Raw genomic sequence first — 22,216 nt, 5'->3', positions numbered from 1 at the left:
TACAAAGAATAAGTCATGGGGTCGAATTGTTTGACTAAAGGCAGTGCTCCAGCATGGCCACAGTCAAATGACTGAAACAGATAAAAGGATATATACATGCATAGATAGACAGAGATAGATAGACAGACAGACAAATTGTGTTGAAGTATGTTGCAACAACAATTGTTAGTATGTAGTAGAACGCACTATAGGTTCAATCCCCATCTGCCCCACAATAATAGTAACAACAAAGTATAATATTTATGAGGATATTTATTTGTCAAAATGAAAGAAAGCAAAAGATTGACGTCCTGGAATGATTCCAAAAACCATGAAAGAATTGTCTGAAACATCAAAACCAAGAACTTTGTAAACTTCATTATCTTCACCCATCAGGAGGAGATATTGGTTAATACGATCAAATGTTAGGTGTTCAATAACTGTAGATGTTTGCTGTTCAATATATCCAGGTATTTGGTAGATATTGTTATCTTTATCTGTTATATAAACATGTTCTCTTTGAGTGGTTAGAAAAGGTTTATAGAAATAAGAATTTCGATACCCTGGAAGTTTTATAATCCTAACCAAATGCTCCCTGTACCAACAGAAATAATAGTAAACGTTCCCCCTCCATCTCTCCCTTTCCTCCTCTGCAACAACAGTATCACCACCAGATGTCACTACTATATCCACTACAAACACCACATTCTCAACCTCTTCATTCACCCCAGAACAAACTTCATGAATGTATTTACATGTGCCACCCTTGATCTCAACTACATCTACATAGTAATTGTGTCTCCCACTCTTACATTGCCCTACATAATAACAATCACCACACACACGTTCACTGTCATTGTTTTCATAGTGGCCACCACCACACACAAGTTGATTGTCGTTGTATTTATAAATCCTGTTGTAGTATTTCTCACTGTTGATGGTTTTTAAACGACAGAGATCCCTGTTGAAGAACATCAGTTGTTCACCAAAGATGACAATGAAACAGTCATGTGTCCACCAACATATGTCTAGTGGTTGTTGTTGTGGTAGTTGTTTATGTTGAAGTATGTCACCTGTTGTTCCGATTAATATGAGACTTTCTCGAAACATCAACACACTCACATTGTCATCTAACTTAATTAGTTTACTGTTCCGGTCCCTAATGTCCCTTAAATTATAATTAACAGGTTCCTTGAATGCAGGAATAGAAAAAGGGACCATTGCTGTTCTATATGGAAGTCTCCTCACTGATATTTCATCAGTTCCTGGCATACTCTCCGCTATGTATTTACCACATCTCACTTTTAATCTACCTTTACCAATTATTTCACCTGATTTACCCATTTCTACTTCATCTTCTTCACTGTATTTCAATTTATTAATTAATTCATTGCCAAATATTTCCTTGTTCGTCTCAGATGTAATGGAAGGGAAACGAAGACCAGAATCAAGATTTAATAAAGACACAGATTCCAGAATGTTCACTTGGTCCCCATCAATCTTTATGCAATGACATTCAATCAATTCAATATGTTGACACCAGTAAATATTGCCCACATATCTCCATATTACACCATAAGGGACGAGACTTGTCCAAGCTTGAGATTTCTTCAAATCTTTTCCATTCAGTTGAAATATTTCTTTTCTTTTAGGAACCGTGGCCATTATGTGTTTTCCTTGTGTAAAACACACACCACCAACTAAACTTCCTAGATCTCTGTGACATAGCAACTCCCCGTCTTTATCAAATATTTTAACATTTCCATTATTGGCTTTTTCACACACAACTGTCTTTCCTTCATCAGAGATGTCAATATCTTTCACTTGAACAGAACACTTGTCTGTTTGCAAATGAGAAACAGGGAATCTTTCCCGACTAAGCTTAAACAAACCTTCAACATACAATTTATTTCTGTGCCTGTGGCTTCCAACAAACCTTGATCCTTTACAGTTTATACAGGAGAAATCTACTTTATCTTTATAAATTCTGTCATTCAAAAATATTCTGTCATATTCACCAGTCAGTGTCAAACATACAATATTCTTATATCCTCTGTAGTCATAATACCTGTCCCACTGACCATAAATGTACAGATAACTGTCATCCGTTATCATGTTGTTATATTTATTGACATACCCCATGTAGTGTCTGACTGAATGTAAATACTGACCATCACTGTTGAAGAAAATTATGGATATTAGGTTAGTGACAATGATGACATCATTGGCAGTAATTATAATATCATAGATGTCTTTGTTGAATGATACTTGAGACAAGTTTATTTGTTTTATTACATTCACAGTCGCATGGATTTCGTCAATGTCAACAACATACAAAATACGTTCATCTTCCCATTTACTAACAACCAGTTGATTGTTTGACAAAGAAGAAATACATTTGTATCTATTTATCGTTTGGTAAATTACCAACGACAATGGAAATTCAACTTTTAATGTCAACAGTCGGCATTTATCATTATTATCACCATCATCATCATCATCATCAGTTGTAATGACCAGTGCATTTGACTGCCATTGATACATTTTGATATTGTAAACATTCAGTTTGATTGAGTCCAGTAGGTGGCCATCAAATGTTAATATCTTAATGTTTTTATTCCTCCTGTCGAATCCTGCAATCAGGTGGTTTTCAATGATAACCAAACTCTGAGTCTCCACCGGTTGTTTACCTACAAAAGACCAAGAAGCGACATCAACGTGTCGAGCTTCATCAGAAACTGTCAGATCCTGTAGATGTAAGGTAGAAGACAACATTTCACTAACGCACATGTTTCTGGAAAACACATCTACCAGGTCGATATAAATATTGAGTTGAATATTTGTAATGTAATCTCTCACCACCAAGTTATAGTCATTTATAGTGAAAATTCGACTATTGTCTATCAGATAAACAAACATTTTATCAAAAGATACACCATAGAGATTGGAAGGATGTTCCACTTGGGGCATTAAAACACTGGGGACCATCTGGATACTACTACTATTCCTGACATGACCACCACCACTGACACTAGTGATGTACTGAAATGCTTTTTTCCTAGTAACTATTAATAGCTTTCTCGATTCATTTTCTATTGCTAATGATTTCACAAAAAAAGGGATATTAATTGTCTTAATTGTTTCAACTTGATTATAATTTTTCTTAATGGTTAAAATATCTAAATGTGATGGTTTATCACAATAACAAACAATTTCACCTTCACCCATCTTACACACCTGTACATAAGGCTGCCTTAATGATACACTTCTCACTGTCTTTGATAGGTTTCCGATGACCCTTAATTGTTTCTGTAGGGGTAATGTGACACCTATTTGATGAGAATCCCATCGACATATATCCGTAGCTGGAGACGGCAGAGATAATCCCGACACAATGTCTCCTTCATTAGAAATGTATAACAAGCAATCATGGTTGATGTCGGACACCACCAACTGTCCATTTGCCAGATTACATATTTCGCCAATGACAAGTTTTTTGTCATTCTCCTTTTCTTTGAGTCGTAGATTTAGATTTCTGATATAAGGATTTTTCAGGTGTAAACAACAGCCAGACGACCGGTCCTGATACTTGTAAAGAAGGACCCTGTTGAGTTGAGTGTCCGGTAGATAAACAGTCCCTTGGAAAACAGCAATGTGAGGGTGAACAGGGAAAGGCAGTTGCCACTGCCATTTCATTTCTCCATATATATCATAACATATCAGAATAGAGTGTCTCTTGAAGAGGACATAAAAATAAACATTATCAGAGTAGATGTGGTGAGGGTAGCCATAGAATGGAAGGTATTTTTGAAAAAGTTCTTCACCACATGTGGAATAAAATACCATTTTATTTTCCCTTCCATCTAAGACTACAAAATTAATTGGAGTTGCAGCAATGGCGACGTTAGAATGTCCCAGAGAAATTCTTTCTATAATGTCAACTTTATCTTTGTTGATCAATAGGATATGGATCTCATGTTTGTTTTCAGTGGTGGTCACAGCTAAACACTTATTTGATACAATATGACATATTTTCCTGTAATCAGTTTGGACCTTTATTAAAGGGCCTTTGCTTAGTTCAGGACAGTTGATATACTGAAGTTCTTTCTTTTCATGATAAAACACTAAAATTCTGTTTGAGTTGAGTCTACAAAAGCAAGAAGGAATCTCAAGGAAAGTTGAATTATTTTGGTTAATTATTTCTCCAGTCTCAGTGAATAATATAGCTTTATTATTCTTATAGGTTATTAATATAGAAGATGCTGACATAGGTAGAATATTAGTAATATTGTAGCAATCCTCAATATGAATATAGTTGTCCAATCTTGGGGTCCATAGCTGGTGCTTATATGACTGCCTGGGCCAAAAGTCTTCATTTGTTCTAATGATATGAAGGACATCAAAATAATCGGTTACAAAAATGTTTTCTTTGCCAACAGAAATATGGCGGCATTTCATGCCAATTTCTCTTGTTGTCACAGCACCTGTACCTGAAATCCGATAAATAATATGTCCCTGGAGGGCATAAAAATGGTTTTGGTACACAGTGATGTGGGTTGGCATGTCCAGGGAATTGGTATCAACCTCAAATAACTGCTGGCCATCCACATTGTAACAGGTAACCCGGTTAATACTGGAAAAGGATAATAAGAGTTTATTTTGTGCTCCTACAGCAATATCTGTAGGTGATTCTTTGGTAATGAATTCAGATTTTATTCTATTATCTTCCCAGTCAAAGACGTATATGGTCCTACCAAACATTTCTACACCTATAAGTGTAGAATGTTCCAAGTAAGAAACCAAGATTAATCCTAACTGAATTCTTTTGATTTTAAAACTTAAAGGGTTGATAATAAGAATCGTTTTTCGGAAGGGGAGGGTGGCCAGAACTGTGTCTTGACTGATTCTGGTGAAATCAGTGACAGACGATGGACAATGGACATCATTTCTGTCACCGTCTCTTGTCATACAACATATTGTCATACAATGGCGGGAATATGTAACAATCCCCGCTTGTATCACAACAATATTGGATATTGGGTTGCTTAAGTCTTCACCAGATTCATCCATCTTTGCTTCCCTGGTCAAAACTGGAGAAAGAGGCCGGAATTTGTTGATTATTTTTGGTGCCTCAATTGTTTTGTGTTTGTCTTGTAAAACATTTGTCTTTAAATAGTTTTCCAAAAACAATTCCAGTTTTCCAAACACAGTAAAGTCTTGGCTGTAATCATATTCCTTAATGCCACTCTGAAAAATTTTTATTCTTTTTGTGAAATCTTCCTTGAAAATACTTTCATCCATTCCTATATTTTTTAAAAAAGTACGTATTTTTTCCCGAAAATTTATCAATGAATTCATTTTGTCTTCATATGCATTGAACCTTGTATAATATATGTGTTTGTCAAAAACATCTCGTCTTCCAATTATTTCCCAGTTTTTCTGGTCTCCTTTATGCCTTTTCTGTCTTGTTGTTGATTGAGATGGAGCTCGTTTCCCTCTCATTTCTCTCCTTGGATCATTCTGTCTCCCATATTTACATCTTTTGCTGTTGATTCCTTTTTCATTACTTTTTGTTGCTGATTTACAGAAAGCTGTTTTCTGAGATATGAGAGTTGTTGAAGTATTTCCCTTCTGGTCTTCCATAGTGAATCTGTAGTGAAATATAAGGAAAACTTTTAGCTTTGTGAAAATATTCAAGTTTCAGGGAGATGATGTTTACTTCACACAAACAAAACTTTTAGGTATTTCTGTCAGTTCATTAGGATGTCTAATTAATATTTAAGCAACGTTGTGGTGGAATAATAATGATTAGAAGAGCTCATTATAATTTATTGTAAGATGTGATAATAAGTTTCATTAATTACATGGAGTCTAAATATTAACAATAATTATATTCACTGGAATTGATATTTGTTTTCAACATCACAAAATAATAGTTATATCTGGTTGAGAGTGCTGGTGGCACATAAATGGCACCCACTACACTGTTGGAGTGGTTGGCGTAAGGAAGGGCATCCGGCTGTAGAAACCTTGCCAGATCAGATTGGGGACTGGTGCAGCCTTCTGGCTTGCCAGTCCTCAGTCAAACCATCCAACCCATGCCAGCATGGAAAGCGGACGTTAAACGATGATGATGATGATGGTAGTCCAAGTGATTCTCCTACCCTTGGAAGTACTCAACGAGACACTAAGTTGTAGAGTAAGTCAACTAATTGATATACATGGGTTATGTGGGTGAGTTGGATAGTTGTTCAGCTGACTATGAAGGAGTGATGCGAGGGCTGTGAAACCTTGCATGCATTAATTTCAACATTTTCTTATTTAGAAGCGTTTTTATTTGTTTCCAAGTAAACTGACATCTGACTGCTTAAAGAACACTTCAGATGTAACCATGACAACTTCTCTTGGAAATGGGACAAAATTTGGCTTTGTATAGTTATGCCCTTATATATAAATAGTTATAACTATACTTTATATTGTTGGAATATAACACGGATATATATGATAATAGTAGGGCATAGGTAAAACCCTGTAGTTATGCCACTACTAGCAAACAACCCCCCCGTCCATTGGACGGTTTGTATAGGTGTTAAGTTGTGGAGATGTTTGGTGAGTGTATGGGGTTGTTACTTTTGGTTAAGGCATTAAAAGATTCCTGAGACATTAAAACTGTTGACTGTTTCTACAGCACGGCTATTTGATTTGGAAGCAGCATCGCGGTGTTTCCGAAGCCCTCGCAATCGACGTAGAGGCAGCAGCGCGTGCATGCCAGTGTCCAGCTGTCTCGCTTGCACGCAGTGAACGCATAGCAAAAGCATTTCTTGTTTTGCCAAGGTTACTCTTCCTTCTTCGAGGCATCCCATCAAGACATTTTGAAATTCAATAAAACCTAATAAAATTAAATAAAAACCATTGAGGTAATGTTTTTATTTAATTTTATTAGGTTTTTTTGAATTTCAAAATTAAAAAAAAATTTTTTAAAAACAAAACGCCAGAACGTTTAAAAAGAATTCTTGGCACGATATTGTCATCACCAACATAAACGTAATTGTGAATGAGCAAATTACATTTAGAACCGCACACGTGCGCGTGCGATTGTATGTGTGTGTGTGTGTGAGAGAGAGAGAGAGAGAGAGAGAGAGAGAGAGAGAAAGAAAGTAAAAAAGAGAGTGAATGAATGAATGAAAGAAGTATGTACGTCTATATGAAACGGACGTGTGTGTATGTGACAGAGATAGAGTGAGTGAGTGAAGCTACACACACATTTAGAAAATGTGACGTAATAGTATAAAACTTGGCGGAGACGGACTATATGTAATCTGAACCTTCCCCCCCTTATTTATTTTTTTTTTTTACAGAATCTCACGTTTTAGGCTATGGAGATTCCAATTCTGAAAAAAAATTTTCAAAAATCTCAAATTCATTATTGTTATTATGGCAGGTTTTTTTATATGTATGAATTTTTCGTCTATTTGAACTCAATATAAGTTCAGTAATATATTCTTAGAATATTACTTATAAAAGTTATATATATATATATATTTATAAAGGGGGTTTGGGGGCGGGGTATAAAGGAAGTCTTGCCGGAATTTTGTCTCAAAGCGACGAAAATATTTTGGCAAATTAAATTTAAAGTTGAAGTGAATGAATCTAATGGCTTTTGTGTGTTTTTTAAATGGCTTATTCATGTTTGAAGTAAAACTGGAAAATGCTTGATGATGTATGTCGATGTGTGTTAAGATAATTTTCATAGTAATAATTACCAAAGCCGGTGACAGGATTTCAATTTCAGCCTCAAATGTTTCTACCTTCACAATATCGTGCAAGCTTAGATCGTTGAAACGGGCGAAACTGTTACTGTGGCAACTCCTCATGTAATTCTTCATAAAACATCAGAACGAAGTTTCTGGACATGTGGGCGTTACTTTGCTTGGTTTTTTGTTTAAGTACATGTTGTACTGTGTATGTATGCGCATGAGTAATGCTGACGTGTATGTTGTAGTGTGGTGTATAGATTGTGGAGGTGCGGGCGGGGCTGTGAAACGGTGACGCACGCCATCGTACACTGGGGGAGCTGAGTGGTCACTTATCTCTCGCTTTCTCTCTCTCTCTGATCTGTTATCTGTTGAGAAAGCGAGAGATAAGTGACATGTGTTTTTAAGGGAGGGGGAATAGATAGATAGAGAGAGAGAAAGCGAGAGATAAGTGACGTATTTTTAAGGGAGGGAGAAATAGATAGAGAGAAAGCGAGAGATAAGTGACGTGTTTTTAAGGGAGGGGGAATAGATAGAGAGATAAGTGACGTGTTTTTAAGGGAGGGGAAAAGAGAGATAGATAGATAGAGAGTTGCTTTTCTTCTTTTTCCCTCCTGCCTGCTGTCTGCTACCTAACAGATAACAGATAACGTCGTCCTTTCCCCCTTTCCTTACGGAAAATGCCGAATTGATGACATTCAGCGTACTAGCACCGAATGATTGCCGAATATTGAAAGAAACGGTATGGAGGACGCGTTCGGAAGGAATTGCGGACAGGACAGTTCATCTCCAGACCAGGGCTGGTGAACTACTTCACCGCCCATCTTGTTTCCAAGATCCGTCTGAAGAGGAGGATCCTGTCGCAAAGAGTATTTGCAAAAAGATGGAAGGATGTCGTAAGAAAGTTGTGTATGCAAGGGGGCCATGGCAACGCGGTCGGACCGGGCATAGAAGGAAAAGAAAAAGAAAAAAAAAAATCAACCGGCGGGTTAGGGGGACATCCCCAACCAAAAAGTATTTAATTTTTAACGATGGCATTATCATATATTATATTATCTTCATGTAAAACTCATCCGTGAAATCATCTGAAAAAAATCGAACGACCTACGTTTTTTGTCTGTCCTTCTCCGTCCCCTCTGTGTATGCTATTTAATAGGAAATAAAGAAAAAGTTGTAGTGTGGTGTATGTGTGTCTGTATTTTAGTATGATTATCTCTGACCCCACCTCTAACTCATTTCTATATTTTTTTTCTTTCTTTCTTTACTTCATTTCCTACACGATCGCCATAAAATAATGCTTAATGTTCAGCAGCCACTTTTTTTAATGCTTTAAAAATGTATTCGGAATGTTTTAACACGTATACATACATACACACGCGTATATACATACATACACACGCGTATATGTATGTATACATACATACACACTCGTATATATTACGTACATATACGCGTATATGTATGTATACATACATACACACTCGTATATATTTCGTACATATACGCGTATATGTATGTATACATACATACACACTCGTATATACATACATACACACGCGTTTATGTATGTATACATACATACACACGCGTATATACATACATACACACGCGTATATATTACGTACATATACGCGTATATATATGTATACATACATACACACGCGTATATACATACACACACACGCATATATGTACGTATACATACACACTCGTATATATTACATACATATACGTGTATATGTATGTATACATACATACACACTCGTATATACTATGTACATACATAGATGCACAAGTATTCGTATCTTTAGTCGAGCAAATCGACCCCAGGACTTATTCCCTGCAAGCCCAGTACTTATTCTATCGGTCTCTTTTGCCGAACCGCCAAGTTACGGGGACGTAAACACACCAGCATCGGTTGTCAAGCAATGCTGGTGGGGAGACTAATACAGACACAAACAACAAACACACATATAAAGTTGTATCGTATGCTGCCAAATTGAAAAAAAGTCGTCAGAATTTTGGAAAAAACGTTTTTTATTTTTATATCTTCATTTTCATATATTAGCCCTTTCGTTCGGCTTTCGAACTTGTCAAATACAATTCCGTGAATATACAGGTATCTTGCTTATTTATATAAAACAGGTGTTTTGGGGGGAATTTTGTTTATAACTCTTTTCTCTCTCTCTTTTTTTTACTCTTTTACTTGTTTCAGTCATTTGGCTGTGGCCATGCTGGAGCACCGCCTTTAGTCGAGCAAATCGACCCCAGGACTTATTCTTTGCAAGCCTAGTACTTATTCTATCGGTCAGTTTTGCCGAACCGCTAAGTTACGGGGACGTAAACACACCACCATCGTTTGTCAAGCGATGGTGGGGAGGGGAGACAAACACACACACACACACACACACACACACACACACACACATATATATACATACATATATACGACGGGCTTCTTTCAGTTTCCGTCTGCCAAATCCACTCACAAAGCTTTGGTCAGCCCGAGGCTATAGTAGAAGGCACTTGACCAAGGTGCCACGCAGTGAGACTGAACCCTGAACCATGTGGTTGGTAAGCAAGCTACTTACCACACAACCACTTGCTGGGGTGGGGGGCTTTGAAGACAATGGAAGATGGATAGATAGATAGACAGATAGATAGAGATAGATAGATAGATAGATGGGTAGGGTAAAGGAGAGAGAGAGAAGGGCTATTCATTTTCCTATCCATGGCTTTTCATTGTATTGAAATGGTCTTGTTAAGGACTGTCAAAAACATAAATAAATATAAGTAAAAACTTGTTTACTACTTACACCATTGTTTTGAAATGGTTTCTAGGGATGGTAAAAAAGAAAGAAAAACAAAAAATATAGAATAAGAAATAAAAAAAAGAGTTTTCTTTTCCCTTCTCTTTTTAGTCTGTTCTTTTTTATATTTAGAATATATTCCTGTCATACATTTACTATTTTACTCTTTTACTTGTTTCCGTCATTTGACTGCGGCCATTCTGGAGCATCGCCTTTTAGTCGAGCTAATCGACCCCAGGACTTATCCTTTGTAAGCCTAGTACTTATTCTATCGGTCTCTTTTTGCCGAACCGCTAAGTTAAGGGGACGTAAACACACCAGCATCAGTTGTCAAGCGATGTTGGGGGGGAGGGACAAACACAGACACACAAACATATACAAACACATACATACATACATATATATATATATATATATATATATATACGATGGGCTTCTTTCAGTTTCCGTCTACCAAATCCACTCACAAGGCTTTGGTCGGCTCGAAGCTATAGTAGAAGACACTTGCCCAAGTTGCCACGCAGTGGGACTGAACCCGGAACCTTGTGGTTGGTAAGCAAGCTACTTACCACACTGCCACTCCTGCGTATTTATTTATTTTTGGTAAGGTGTAGTTCTGTATGAAAATACATTAGTAAAATAAAATAACTATATATATATATATATATATATATATATATATATATATATATATAGGTACAGAGGAGTGGCTGTGTGGTAAGTAGTTCCAGGTTTAGTAAGTAGGAAAGAAGACAGGGCCCTGGAAACTGCACCAGTCCTCAATCAAACCTTTCAACTCATGCCACCATGGAATATTTTGGCCGGGTTAAATGCTAGAGGGTTAAGTCAACCCAGTTTCTTAACCCTTTAGTGTTTAAACCGGCTGTATCTGGCCCAAATATTCTACACATTTTATGCTCAAACTGGCCAGAACCAGCCTCTCACACATACCCTGCAATGTCATTCTAAAAATAAGTAATTACATCTTTCCTATCTTGAAGCTACAAAATAATATCAGATAAATTTTTTTTAATGTGAATAAATAAGGATTACTTTTGACAAATTAACCTGAACGCTAAAGGGTTAAGTTGCCACCTACTGATCACTGCAATCGTTTTTTACTTCTAAATTAACCAGCGATTTGCTTGTTGTTGGTATTCACATAGATGACACACGAGATAGAGATTGAAATTCTATTCTGTATTCCTAGGATTATAAATCTATATATATTTACTGGTGTATATATATTTGTTCATATTTATGTATGTGTGTGTGTATGTATGTATATGTGTGTATATATATATATATATATATATATATATATATATATATATATATATATATATATATATATATATATAGCCTTTGCTATGTCAAGATGGATTTTCATGTATTCTTCTTCCCACTTGGATTTTAAATGTTGCCACAATTATAATATGTCTATTCTACCGTAATTTTTCTATATATCTGTGCAGCTGAAGATTGCTCTACATATTGCATTTAATGTAATGCTCGCATTACTTAAATAAATGGAGTAGCATGAAACGTGCGTACTGCAGTCTTCTTTAAAATCCGTGTTGCTTATTTTGATTTTTTGATCACCTTGCTTTTAGAATGGTTTTTGGATAATACCATACTATATTCTGGTGCCTAAACATAAGTACCATATTCAATTTTGAATCTAAATCTATTTATATATATATATATATATATATATATATATATATATATATATATAATTATAAAATCTGGTAATTATTCATATATTAATTAATATCGATTAATTATCAGGAGGCCAGCGCATCTAAAGAATCAAAGAGATTCAGAAATATTATTTGCAATCTTAGGGGATTAAGGTACATTTTTAAAAAATAACGTCGACCACTAACGTGGACAATTAATGCGCTAGAAATAGATCACATCTTGTGTCTATTAAGACCTAAATTGTTCTCAACATGAAATATAGCAGCATACCAAAACGTGAGCGGGCAAGACATTTAAAATCACCTAAAAAAGCATTCTTAAACAGGGACCGGTTTCGGATTTAACAAATTCTTACCATTTGTCTATTCCTCTTCAGCCTAATTTGTAATGTAACCGCAATCATCAGAATCGTATACAGAGTTGCCCACCGCCATGGGTGCGCGTGCATATGGTTCTGCTAATTACAGCTTAATGGTAAAATTCAAAAGTCTTCGTTTTGGCGCGCTAATTCCAGGAATATATCTGCAGAAAATATTTGCTGCGTCGTATATATTCAGTATGAGAACATGGGTAATGGGTAAAATATTATTATAAAATTTGGTCGACGTTATTTTTTAGTGGTCGACGTTATTTTTTTAAAATGTACCTTAATCCCCTGAGATTGCAGATAATATTTCTGCATCTCTTTGATTCTTTAGATGTGCTGGCCTCCTGATAATTGATCGATATTAATTAATATATGAATAATTACCAGATTTTATAATAATATTTTACCCATTACCCATGTTCTCATACTGAATATATACGACGCAGTAAATATTTTCTGCAGATATATTCCTGGAATTAGCGCGCCAAAACGAAGACTTTTGAATTTTACCATTAAGCTGTAATTAGCAGAACCATATGCACGCGCACCCATGGTGGTGGGCAACTCTGTATACGATTCTGATGACTGCGGTTACATTACAAATCAGGCTGAAGAGGAATAGACAAATGGTAAGAATTTGTTAAATCCGAAACCGGTCCCTGTTTAAGAATGCTTCTTTAGGTGATTTTAAATGTCTTGCCCGCTCACGTTTTGGTATGCTGCTATATTTCATGTTGAGAACAATTTAGGTCTTAATAGACACAAGATGTGATCTATTTCTAGCGCATTAATTGTCCACGTTAGTGGTCGACGTTATTTTTTTAATATATATATATATATATATATATATATATATATATATATATATATATATATATATATATATATATATGTATATGTATGTATTAAAACATTCCAATTGTATTGTGTTCATATAAAGAAATTGAGGTCAAACCAATTACAAAAGTAGTAGTTAACGAATATTAAACATCATGAAAAAAACCGGTTGAGTGATTAGGTGGTGGTGGTGGTGATTGTTGTTGTCATGGCAGTAGTGGTGGTGGTGGTAGTGATGGTGGTGATATTGGAGATCACAAAAAGGAAAAGAGAAAGAAAGAACATAGATGTGTATAGGATGTGAGGGTGAGATGTATATTGTATACGCAGTCATGAGAAACTTGATGTACCTGAATGGTATGGAAATTGATTGACATATATACATACATACACACATGACATACATAACACCCATCTGTAATTGAAACACACACATACATACACTTTACAACATATACATACATACAAAGACACAGGCAACGTAACACCCATGTTCCTATGAGCTTCTCGCTGGCAAAGGTACAATTGTGACACCAACAATTGTACAAGTCGCATCGTTCCCACTCCTTCGACAAGTTGAACTCACAAAATCCCGTTGAGGTAGAAAGACCCCAGGTTGGAAGTGAAACACGATCATTGACTGGTAAATATCACTATAATCATCATCATCATCATCATCATCATCGTTTAACGTCCGCTTTCCATGCTAGCATGGGTTGGACGATTTGACTGAGGACTGGTGAAACCGGATGGCAACACCAGGCTCCAGTCTGATTTGGCAGAGTTTCTACAGCTGGATGCCCTTCCTAACGCCAACCACTCAGAGAGTGTAGTGGGTGCTTTTACGTGTCACCCGCACGAAAACGGCCACGCTCGAAATGGTGTCTTTTATGTGCCACCCGCACAAGCCAGTCCAGGGGCACTGGCAACGATCTCGCTCGAAAATCCTACGGGAGCCAGTCAGGCGGTACTGGCAACGGCCACGCTCAAAATGGTGCATCTCATGTGCCACCCGCACAAGAGCCAGTCCAGGGGCACTGGCAACGATCTTACTTGGTTTGCCGGGTCTTCTCAAATTATATTAATTAATAGACAATTTACTTAATGCATTTGCATTGTTAAAGATTCATTAAAGCTATTTCCAACATGAATATATTAATATACTGAAAATTTACTAATTTTCAGATAATATTATGTAAGACTCTTTTACTCTTTTACTTGTTTCAGTCATTTGAGTGCGGCCATGCTGGAGCACCGCCTTTAGTCGAGAAAATCAACCCCGGTACTTATTCTTTGTAAGCCTAGTACTTATTCTATCGGTCTCTGTTTGCCGAACCGCTAAGTTACGGGGACGTAAACACACCAGCATTGGTTGTCAAGCGATGTTGGGGGACAAACACAGACACACAAACACACACACACACATATATACATATACATATATACGACAGGCTTCTTTCAGTTTCTGTCTACCACCACCTTAGATTAGTATCTCATTAATTGACCTCTTTAGGATGAAAATCAAAGTCGACCTCATTGGTGAGTCAGAATAACTACCACAAGGTATTTCGCCCTACAGATTTTTCTTCCAAACAGTAAACTTGTTTAAACTGACTTTTATTTTAGTACAAATGTAATTGTTAATTGTTCTCGTAATTTGATTTCTATTTATATCTTAAACTAAACAAGAAGAATTGTTTAAATATTAAACAATTTAGTGACAACATATATTTTTTTATCTCACCCCATGTTTGTCCGACATTAACATTTTAATATGTTTTCTAACAATTTTGAATATTATCTATCAAACGGATGGCTTTTGAGAATTATTTAACATTCTCTGGAAATATTATAAGCTTTATTACCAACCAACAATGAAGTTTCTAAACTACTACATGAACTAAATGTATTAAGTAAGTAACATAAAAGCGACTTGATTTGGCAGCTTCTAAGCTAGTTCCTATGGAGGGCGGCTCTTCATTGGGCCTTGGGCCCAACAAGGACACGACACTTCATATTAAATTTGATTAAACTTGACCAATATTTTTCATGCAATGAACAATTTTCATCAGAACAGTGATATAATTTGTCGATTTGGAACTCATTTGCAAAGCTGAATAATAAACAAGATTTTTTGTCTTCGCATTCAGGAGTCAGTTTAATTTTCTTTCTGTCTAACTTCTTTCTTTCTCCCTCCCTCCCCTCCCCCCCCCCTCTCTCTCTCTCTCTCTCTCTCTCTTTCTGTTGATTGTTTTCCTCCATCACCAGTACCACCACCATCACCACTGTCTTACTGTAGCTTACTGTCACTGTCATCCCTGACTGCTCTGCTACCACCACCACCACCACCACCTCCATCACTGTTGCCTCCACCTCTATCACAACTACAGCTCATACTATTACTATCACCCCTTTACCATCACAATCATTCATCTACTACCAGCTCTATGCCTACTACTACTATTCTCAACTCATCACTAGGAATAGTAGAAGTGTCACTGAATAGTGAGAGAGAGGATCAAAGTGTGACACGCTGACACACAGAGATTCGTTTTGCCATTTAATATTACGGATGAAAACTATGAGAGGGTCATCGTTAGAATATCTTTGACCATAGTGTTACTGGATAAGAGGAACGCAGCTCTGATAGTGGACAGAGTCGACATCTATTGACAAGTTTGCAAAAGCAACTAAAATTTTTGGAAGACACAAAATAAGTAAAAAAAAAATGAGTGGAAATTGAACTGGTGAGTGTGTTAGATATTAACATAGTATGAGTCTCCCCAGACACTACAAAGTTAAAGTTAAGTTTGACTGAGGTCTGGACAGCCAGCAGCTGCACCAGGCTCCAATCTGGTTTGGCAATGTTTCTACAGCTGGATGCCCTTCCTAATGCCAGTCATTCCAAGAGTGTAGTAGGTGCTTTTTACGTGCCACCAGCACAGGGGCCAGTCAAGCGGACCTGGCATCAACCATGTTCGGATGGTGCTTTTTACGTGCCACCAGCACAGGGGCCAGTCAAGCGGACCTGGCATCAACCATGTTCGGATGGTGCTTTTTATGTGCCACCAGCACGGGAGCCAATCAGAGGGCACTGGCCCCAGCGACTGTATTGGTTTTACTTGGCTCAACAGGTCATTATACAATAAAATGTATCTGCATTTTCAGTTATTTTTACAGGATATAACAAAGTTTATATTTCATTAAACTATGCAAAAATTATTTGAAGGAATTTAATTAATGTGATCATGGCTTACATTTAATTAAATTCAAGTTGGCTTGCATGTTAATTAGGCAAGCTAATACACTGGCAGAAATACAGAGATGTTTCGCTAGTGTATTTAAATTAATCAAGTAAACATCATTTCCCTGAAACTTGAATATTTTCACAAAGTTAAATGTTTTCCTTATATTTCATTGCAGATTCACTATGGAAGGCCAAAGAGGAAACACTTCAAGAAGCCTTGCCCCTCAGAAAAGAGCTTTAAGGGACTCGACACCAAAATGGGATGAAGAAGGAGTTGAGAAGAAAAGGTGTAAATATGAGAGAGATGATGGTTCAAAGAGAGAAATGTCAGAGGAACGAGCTTCATCTCAGTCAACAACAAAACAAAAAAGACAAAAAGGAGACCATGAAAAGAGGGAAATAATGCGAAGACGAAATATTTTGGACAAACACATATTTTATACAAGATTTAATGCATATGAAGACAAAATTAATTTGTTGATAAATTCTCGGAAAGAAATATGTACTTTTTTAAAAAGTATAGGAATGGATGAAAATACTTTTCTAAAAGATTTTAGAAAGAGAATAGAAATTTTTCAGAGTGACATTAAGCAATATGATTACAGTAAAGATTGTGTTATTTTTGGAAATCTTGAATTGTTTTTGGACAACTATTTAAAGACAAATGTTTTACAAGACAAACACAAAACAATTGAACCACCGAAAATAATCAACAAATTCTGGCCTCTTTCTCCAGTTTTGACCAGGGAAGCAAAGATGAATGAATCTGGTGAAGACTTAAGCAACCCAATATCCAATATTGTTGTGATACAAGGGGGGATTGTTACAAATTCCCGCCATTGTATGACAATATGTTGTATGACAAGAGACGGTGACAGAAATGATGTTCATTGCCCATCGTCTGTCACTGATTTCACCAGAATCAGTCAAGACACAGTTCTGGCCACCCTCCCCTTCCGAAAAATGATTCTTATTATCAACCCTTTAAGTTTTAAAATCAAAAGAATTCAGTTAGGATTAATCTTGGTTTCTTACTTGGAACATTCTACACTTATAGGTGTAGAAATGTTTGGTAGGACCATATACGTCTTTGACTGGGAAGATAATAGAATAAAATCTGAATTCATTACCAAAGAATCACCTACAGATATTGCTGTAGGAGCACAAAATAAACTCTTATTATCCTTTTCCAGTATTAACCGGGTTACCTGTTACAATGTGGATGGCCAGCAGTTATTTGAGGTTGATACCAATTCCTTGGACATGCCAACCCACATCACTGTGTACCAAAACCATTTTTATGCCCTCCAGGGACATATTATTTATCGGATTTCAGGTACAGGTGCTGTGACAACAAGAGAAATTGGCATGAAATGCCGCCATATTTCTGTTGGCAAAGAAAACATTTTTGTAACCGATTATTTTGATGTCCTTCATATCATTAGAACAAATGAAGACTTTTGGCCCAGACCAGCTATGGACCCCAAGATTGGACAACTATATTTATATTGAGGATTGCTACAATATTACTAATATTCTACCTATGTCAGCATCTTCTATATTAATAACCTATAAGAATAATAAAGCTATATTATTCACTGAGACTGGAGAAATAATTAACCAAAATAATTCAACTTTCCTTGAGATTCCTTCTTGCTTTTGTAGACTCAACTCAAACAGAATTTTAGTGTTTTATCATGAAAAGAAAGAACTTCAGTATATCAACTGTCCTGAACTAAGCAAAGGCCCTTTAATAAAGGTCCAAACTGATTACATTGAAATATGTCATATTGTATCAAATAAGTGTTTAGCTGTGACCACCACTGAAAACAAACATGAGATCCATATCCTTTTGATCGAGGAGGACAAAGTTGACATTATAGAAAGAATTTCTTTGGGACATTCTAATGTCGCCATTGCTGCAACTCCAATTAATTTTGTAGTTGTAGATGGAAGGAAAAATAAAATGGTATTTTATTCCACATGTGGTGAAGAACTTTTTCAAAAATACCTTCCATTCTATGGCTACCCTCATCACATCTACTCTGATAATGTTTATTTTTATGTCCTCTTCAAGAGACACTCTATTCTGATATGTTATGATATATATGGAGAAATGAAATGGCAGTGGCAACTGCCTTTCCCTGTTCACCCTCACATTGCTGTTTTCCAAGGAACTGTTTATGTACCGGACACTCAACTCAACAGGGTCCTTCTTTACAAGTATCAGGACCAGTCGTCTGGCTGTTGTTTACACCTGAAAAATCCTTATATCAGAAATCTAAATCTACGACTCAAAGAAAAGGAGAATGACAAAAAACTTGTCATTGGCGAAATATGTAATCTGGCAAATGGACAGTTGGTGGTGTCCAACATCAACCATGATTGCTTGTTATACATTTCTAATGAAGGAGACATTGTGTCGAGATTATCTCTGCCGTCTACAGCTATAGATATATGTCGATGGGATTCTCATCATATAGGTGTCACATTACCCCTACAGAAACAATTAAGGGTCATCGGAAACCTATCAAAGACAGTGAGAAGTGTATCATTAAGGCAGCCATATGTACGGGTGTGTAAGATGGATGGAGGTGAAATTGTTTGTTATTGTGATAAACCATCACATTTAGATATTTTAGCCATTAAATATTATAAAGTTGAAATAATTAAGACAATTAATATTCCTTCGTTAGTGACATCATTATCAATTGAAAAGGAAACACTAAAGCTATTAATTGTTACTAGGGGAAAAGCATTTCAGTATATCACTAGTATCTGTTGTGGTGGTCATGTCAGGAATAGATGTAATTGTGATGGTAGTAGAAATAGTATTATTAAGATGGTCCCCAATGTTTTAATGTCCCAAGTGAAACGTCCCCCCAATCTCTACGGTGGATCTATTGACCAAATGTTTGTGTATCTTGTAGACAGCAGCCGTATATTTGCTATAAACGATCATAATTTGTTGGTTAATGTTCTCGTTACAAAAAATCAACTTAATTATTATATCGACCTGGTAGATGTATTTTCCAGAAACATTTCTGTCAGTGAAATGCTGTCTTGTACTTTATATCTACAGGATCTGACAGTTTCTGATAAAGCTCGATGCACTGTTGTCTCTCCACGTTTTGGAAGCAAACACTCAGTGTACATTCTTTGTTTCGTTGTTATTGAAAATAACCTGATTGCAGGATATGACAGTAATAATAAAAACATTAAAATATTAACATTTGATGGTCAGCTTCTAGACTCTATCAGACTGAATGTTGATAGTATCAATATGTGTCGATGGCAGTCAAACACATTGGTCATTACAACTGGTGATAATAAATGCCAACTGTGGACATTAAAAGTGGAATTCCCATTGTTGTTAGTAACTTATCAGACAAGAGATAGATATAAGTATATCACCTCTTTGTCAAGCAATTGGCTGGTATGTAATAAATGGGAAGACGAACGTACTTTCTATGTCCTTCATATTGATGAAGTACATTCAGTTGTGGATATAAGAAAAGAAATACACATCCCTGAGAAATTATTAACGAGATACAAACATGGTGATGATAACTATATTAATTACATCTGTAACATAACAGTTACTGCTAATGATGTCATCATCGTTAACAATGATGCTTTCATAATTTTTCTCAGTAGTGATGGTCAGTATTTACATTCAGTTAGACACTACATGTGGTATAATAGTGATTATGACAACATAACAATTGATGACAGTTATTTGTTCGTTCATGGTCGGTGGGAAAGATATATTGGTTACACCGGGTATGATAACATAGTCTGTTTGACACAGGCTGGAGAATACAAGAAAATATTTTTAAATGACAGAATTTATAAAAATACGGTAGATTTCTCCTGTATAAACTGTAAAGGAGCAAGGTTTGTTGGAAGCTGCAGTAGTGAATTATATGTTGAAGGTCTATTCAAAGTTAGTCGGGAAAGAGTCCTGGTTTGTCGTTTCCAAACAGACGAATTTGCTGTTCAAGTAAAAGATTTTGATATTTCTGATGAAGGAAAGACAGTTGTGTGTGAAAAAGCCAATAATGGAAATGTTAAAATATTTGATGAAGACGGGGAGCTGCTATGTCACGGAAATGTGGCAAGTTTAGTTGGTGGTGTGTGTTTTACACAAGGAAAACACATAATAGCCACGGTTCCTAAAAGAAAAGAAATATTTCAACTGAATGGAGAAGATTTGAAGAAATCTCAAGCTTGGACAAGTCTCGTCCCTTATGGTGTAATATGGAGAAAAGTGGGGGGTATTTACTGGTGTCAACATATTGAATTGATTGAATGTCATTGCATAAAGATTGATGGGGACCAAGTGAAGGTTCTGGAATCTGTGTCGTTATTAAATCTTGATTCTGGTCTTTGTTTCCCTTCCATTACATCTGAGGAAATATTCAGTAATGAATTAATTAATAAATTGGAATACAGAGGAGGAGATGGAGATGGGGGAAGAAGAGGTGAATCAGGTGAAATAATTAGTAAAGGTAGATTAAAGGTGAGATGTGGTAATTACATAGCGGAGATTAATAATTCAGGAATTGATGAAATATCAGTGAGGAGACTTCCATATAGAACAGCAGTGGTCCCTTTTTCCACCTGCATTCGAGGAACCTGTTTGTTATGATTTGTGGGACATTAGGGACCTGAACAGTAAACTAATTAAGTTAGATGAGAATGTGAGTGTGTTGATGTTTCGAAAAAGTGTCACATTAATCAGAACAACAACAACAACAGTGGACATACTTCAACATGAACAAGAAGAAGAAGAACCACTGGACATTTGTCAGTGGACAGATGAATGTTTCATTGTCGCCTTTGAGAGAGAATTGATGTTCTTCAACAAAGATCTCTGTCATTTAAAAACCATCAAAACTGAAAAATTCTACAACAGGATTTATAAATACGACAATCAACTCGTGTGTGGTGGTCATTATATTACAGGCAGAACTAAAGGTATGAAAAACTACAACTACTACATAGATATTGTTGATATTGATGGTGTGACATGTAAATACAATTGTAAAGTGCATTCTGGGGTTTTGGAGGTAGAAGACGAAGAGGTAGAGTCAGTTGTGTGTGGTATAGTAGTGACATCTGGTGGTGAGATTGTTGTGGTGAAGGAGGAGAGGGAGGGATGGAGTAGTGGAGGCTATGATGTCTGTTGGTATAGCGAACATTTGGTCAGGAGCATTAAACTCCCAATCGATCCAGATTATTATATTTACAAACCATATCTAACAACATGTGCTGAATATGTTTATATAACAGATAAAGATAATAGTATTTACCAAATACCTGCTTACACTGAACACCAAACATCTGAAAATATTGAAGAGCAAACGCCTGAAAATATTCAGAAATATTTACTCCTCAGAGGAGATGATAATGAAGTCTTCACAGTTCTTGGTTTTGACGGTTTTTGGAATTATTCCTGGACGTCAATCTTTTGCTTTCTTTCATTATGACAAATAAATATTTTCAGGAATATTCA

General features: G+C 36.2%; 3 protein-coding genes across 3 annotated transcripts in view; 2 read left to right on the top strand and 1 right to left on the bottom strand.

The window, feature by feature from the left end:
• The window catches only part of LOC128251112 (uncharacterized), a 49,849-nt gene that overhangs the window by 19,834 nt on the left and 7,799 nt on the right, over positions 1-22,216 (top strand). The window lies entirely within an intron of this gene.
• LOC149130463 (uncharacterized) overlaps positions 1-22,216 on the top strand; it is a 26,410-nt gene extending 4,194 nt beyond the window's left edge. The window contains 4 exon segments of the mRNA XM_089344325.1: positions 16,875-18,167; positions 18,169-21,318; positions 21,320-22,138; positions 22,140-22,216. Coding sequence (XP_089200451.1) covers positions 16,875-18,167; positions 18,169-21,318; positions 21,320-22,138; positions 22,140-22,197 — 5,320 coding nt within the window. The 3' untranslated portion in view covers positions 22,198-22,216.
• On the bottom strand, positions 235-8,568 carry LOC149130464 (uncharacterized). Its single transcript, XM_089344328.1, has 2 exons — positions 7,743-8,568; positions 235-5,629 (listed from the first exon to the last, which is right to left on the bottom strand). Exon 2 carries the CDS (start codon positions 5,620-5,622, stop codon positions 253-255), a length of 5,370 nt encoding a protein of 1,789 aa, XP_089200454.1. The 5' UTR covers positions 5,623-5,629; positions 7,743-8,568; the 3' UTR covers positions 235-252.

This window comes from Octopus bimaculoides, chromosome 28 (assembly GCF_046866305.1).
Source record: "Octopus bimaculoides isolate indiv1 chromosome 28, ASM4686630v1, whole genome shotgun sequence".
NCBI lineage: Eukaryota > Metazoa > Mollusca > Cephalopoda > Octopoda > Octopodidae > Octopus > Octopus bimaculoides.
This window is presented reverse-complemented; position numbering and strand designations above follow the sequence as displayed.

Coding starts and splice junctions, on each gene's coding strand:
- LOC149130464 (XM_089344328.1), bottom strand. CDS start 5,622: ATGGAAGACCAGAAGGGAAATACTTCAACAACTCTCATATCTCAGAAA.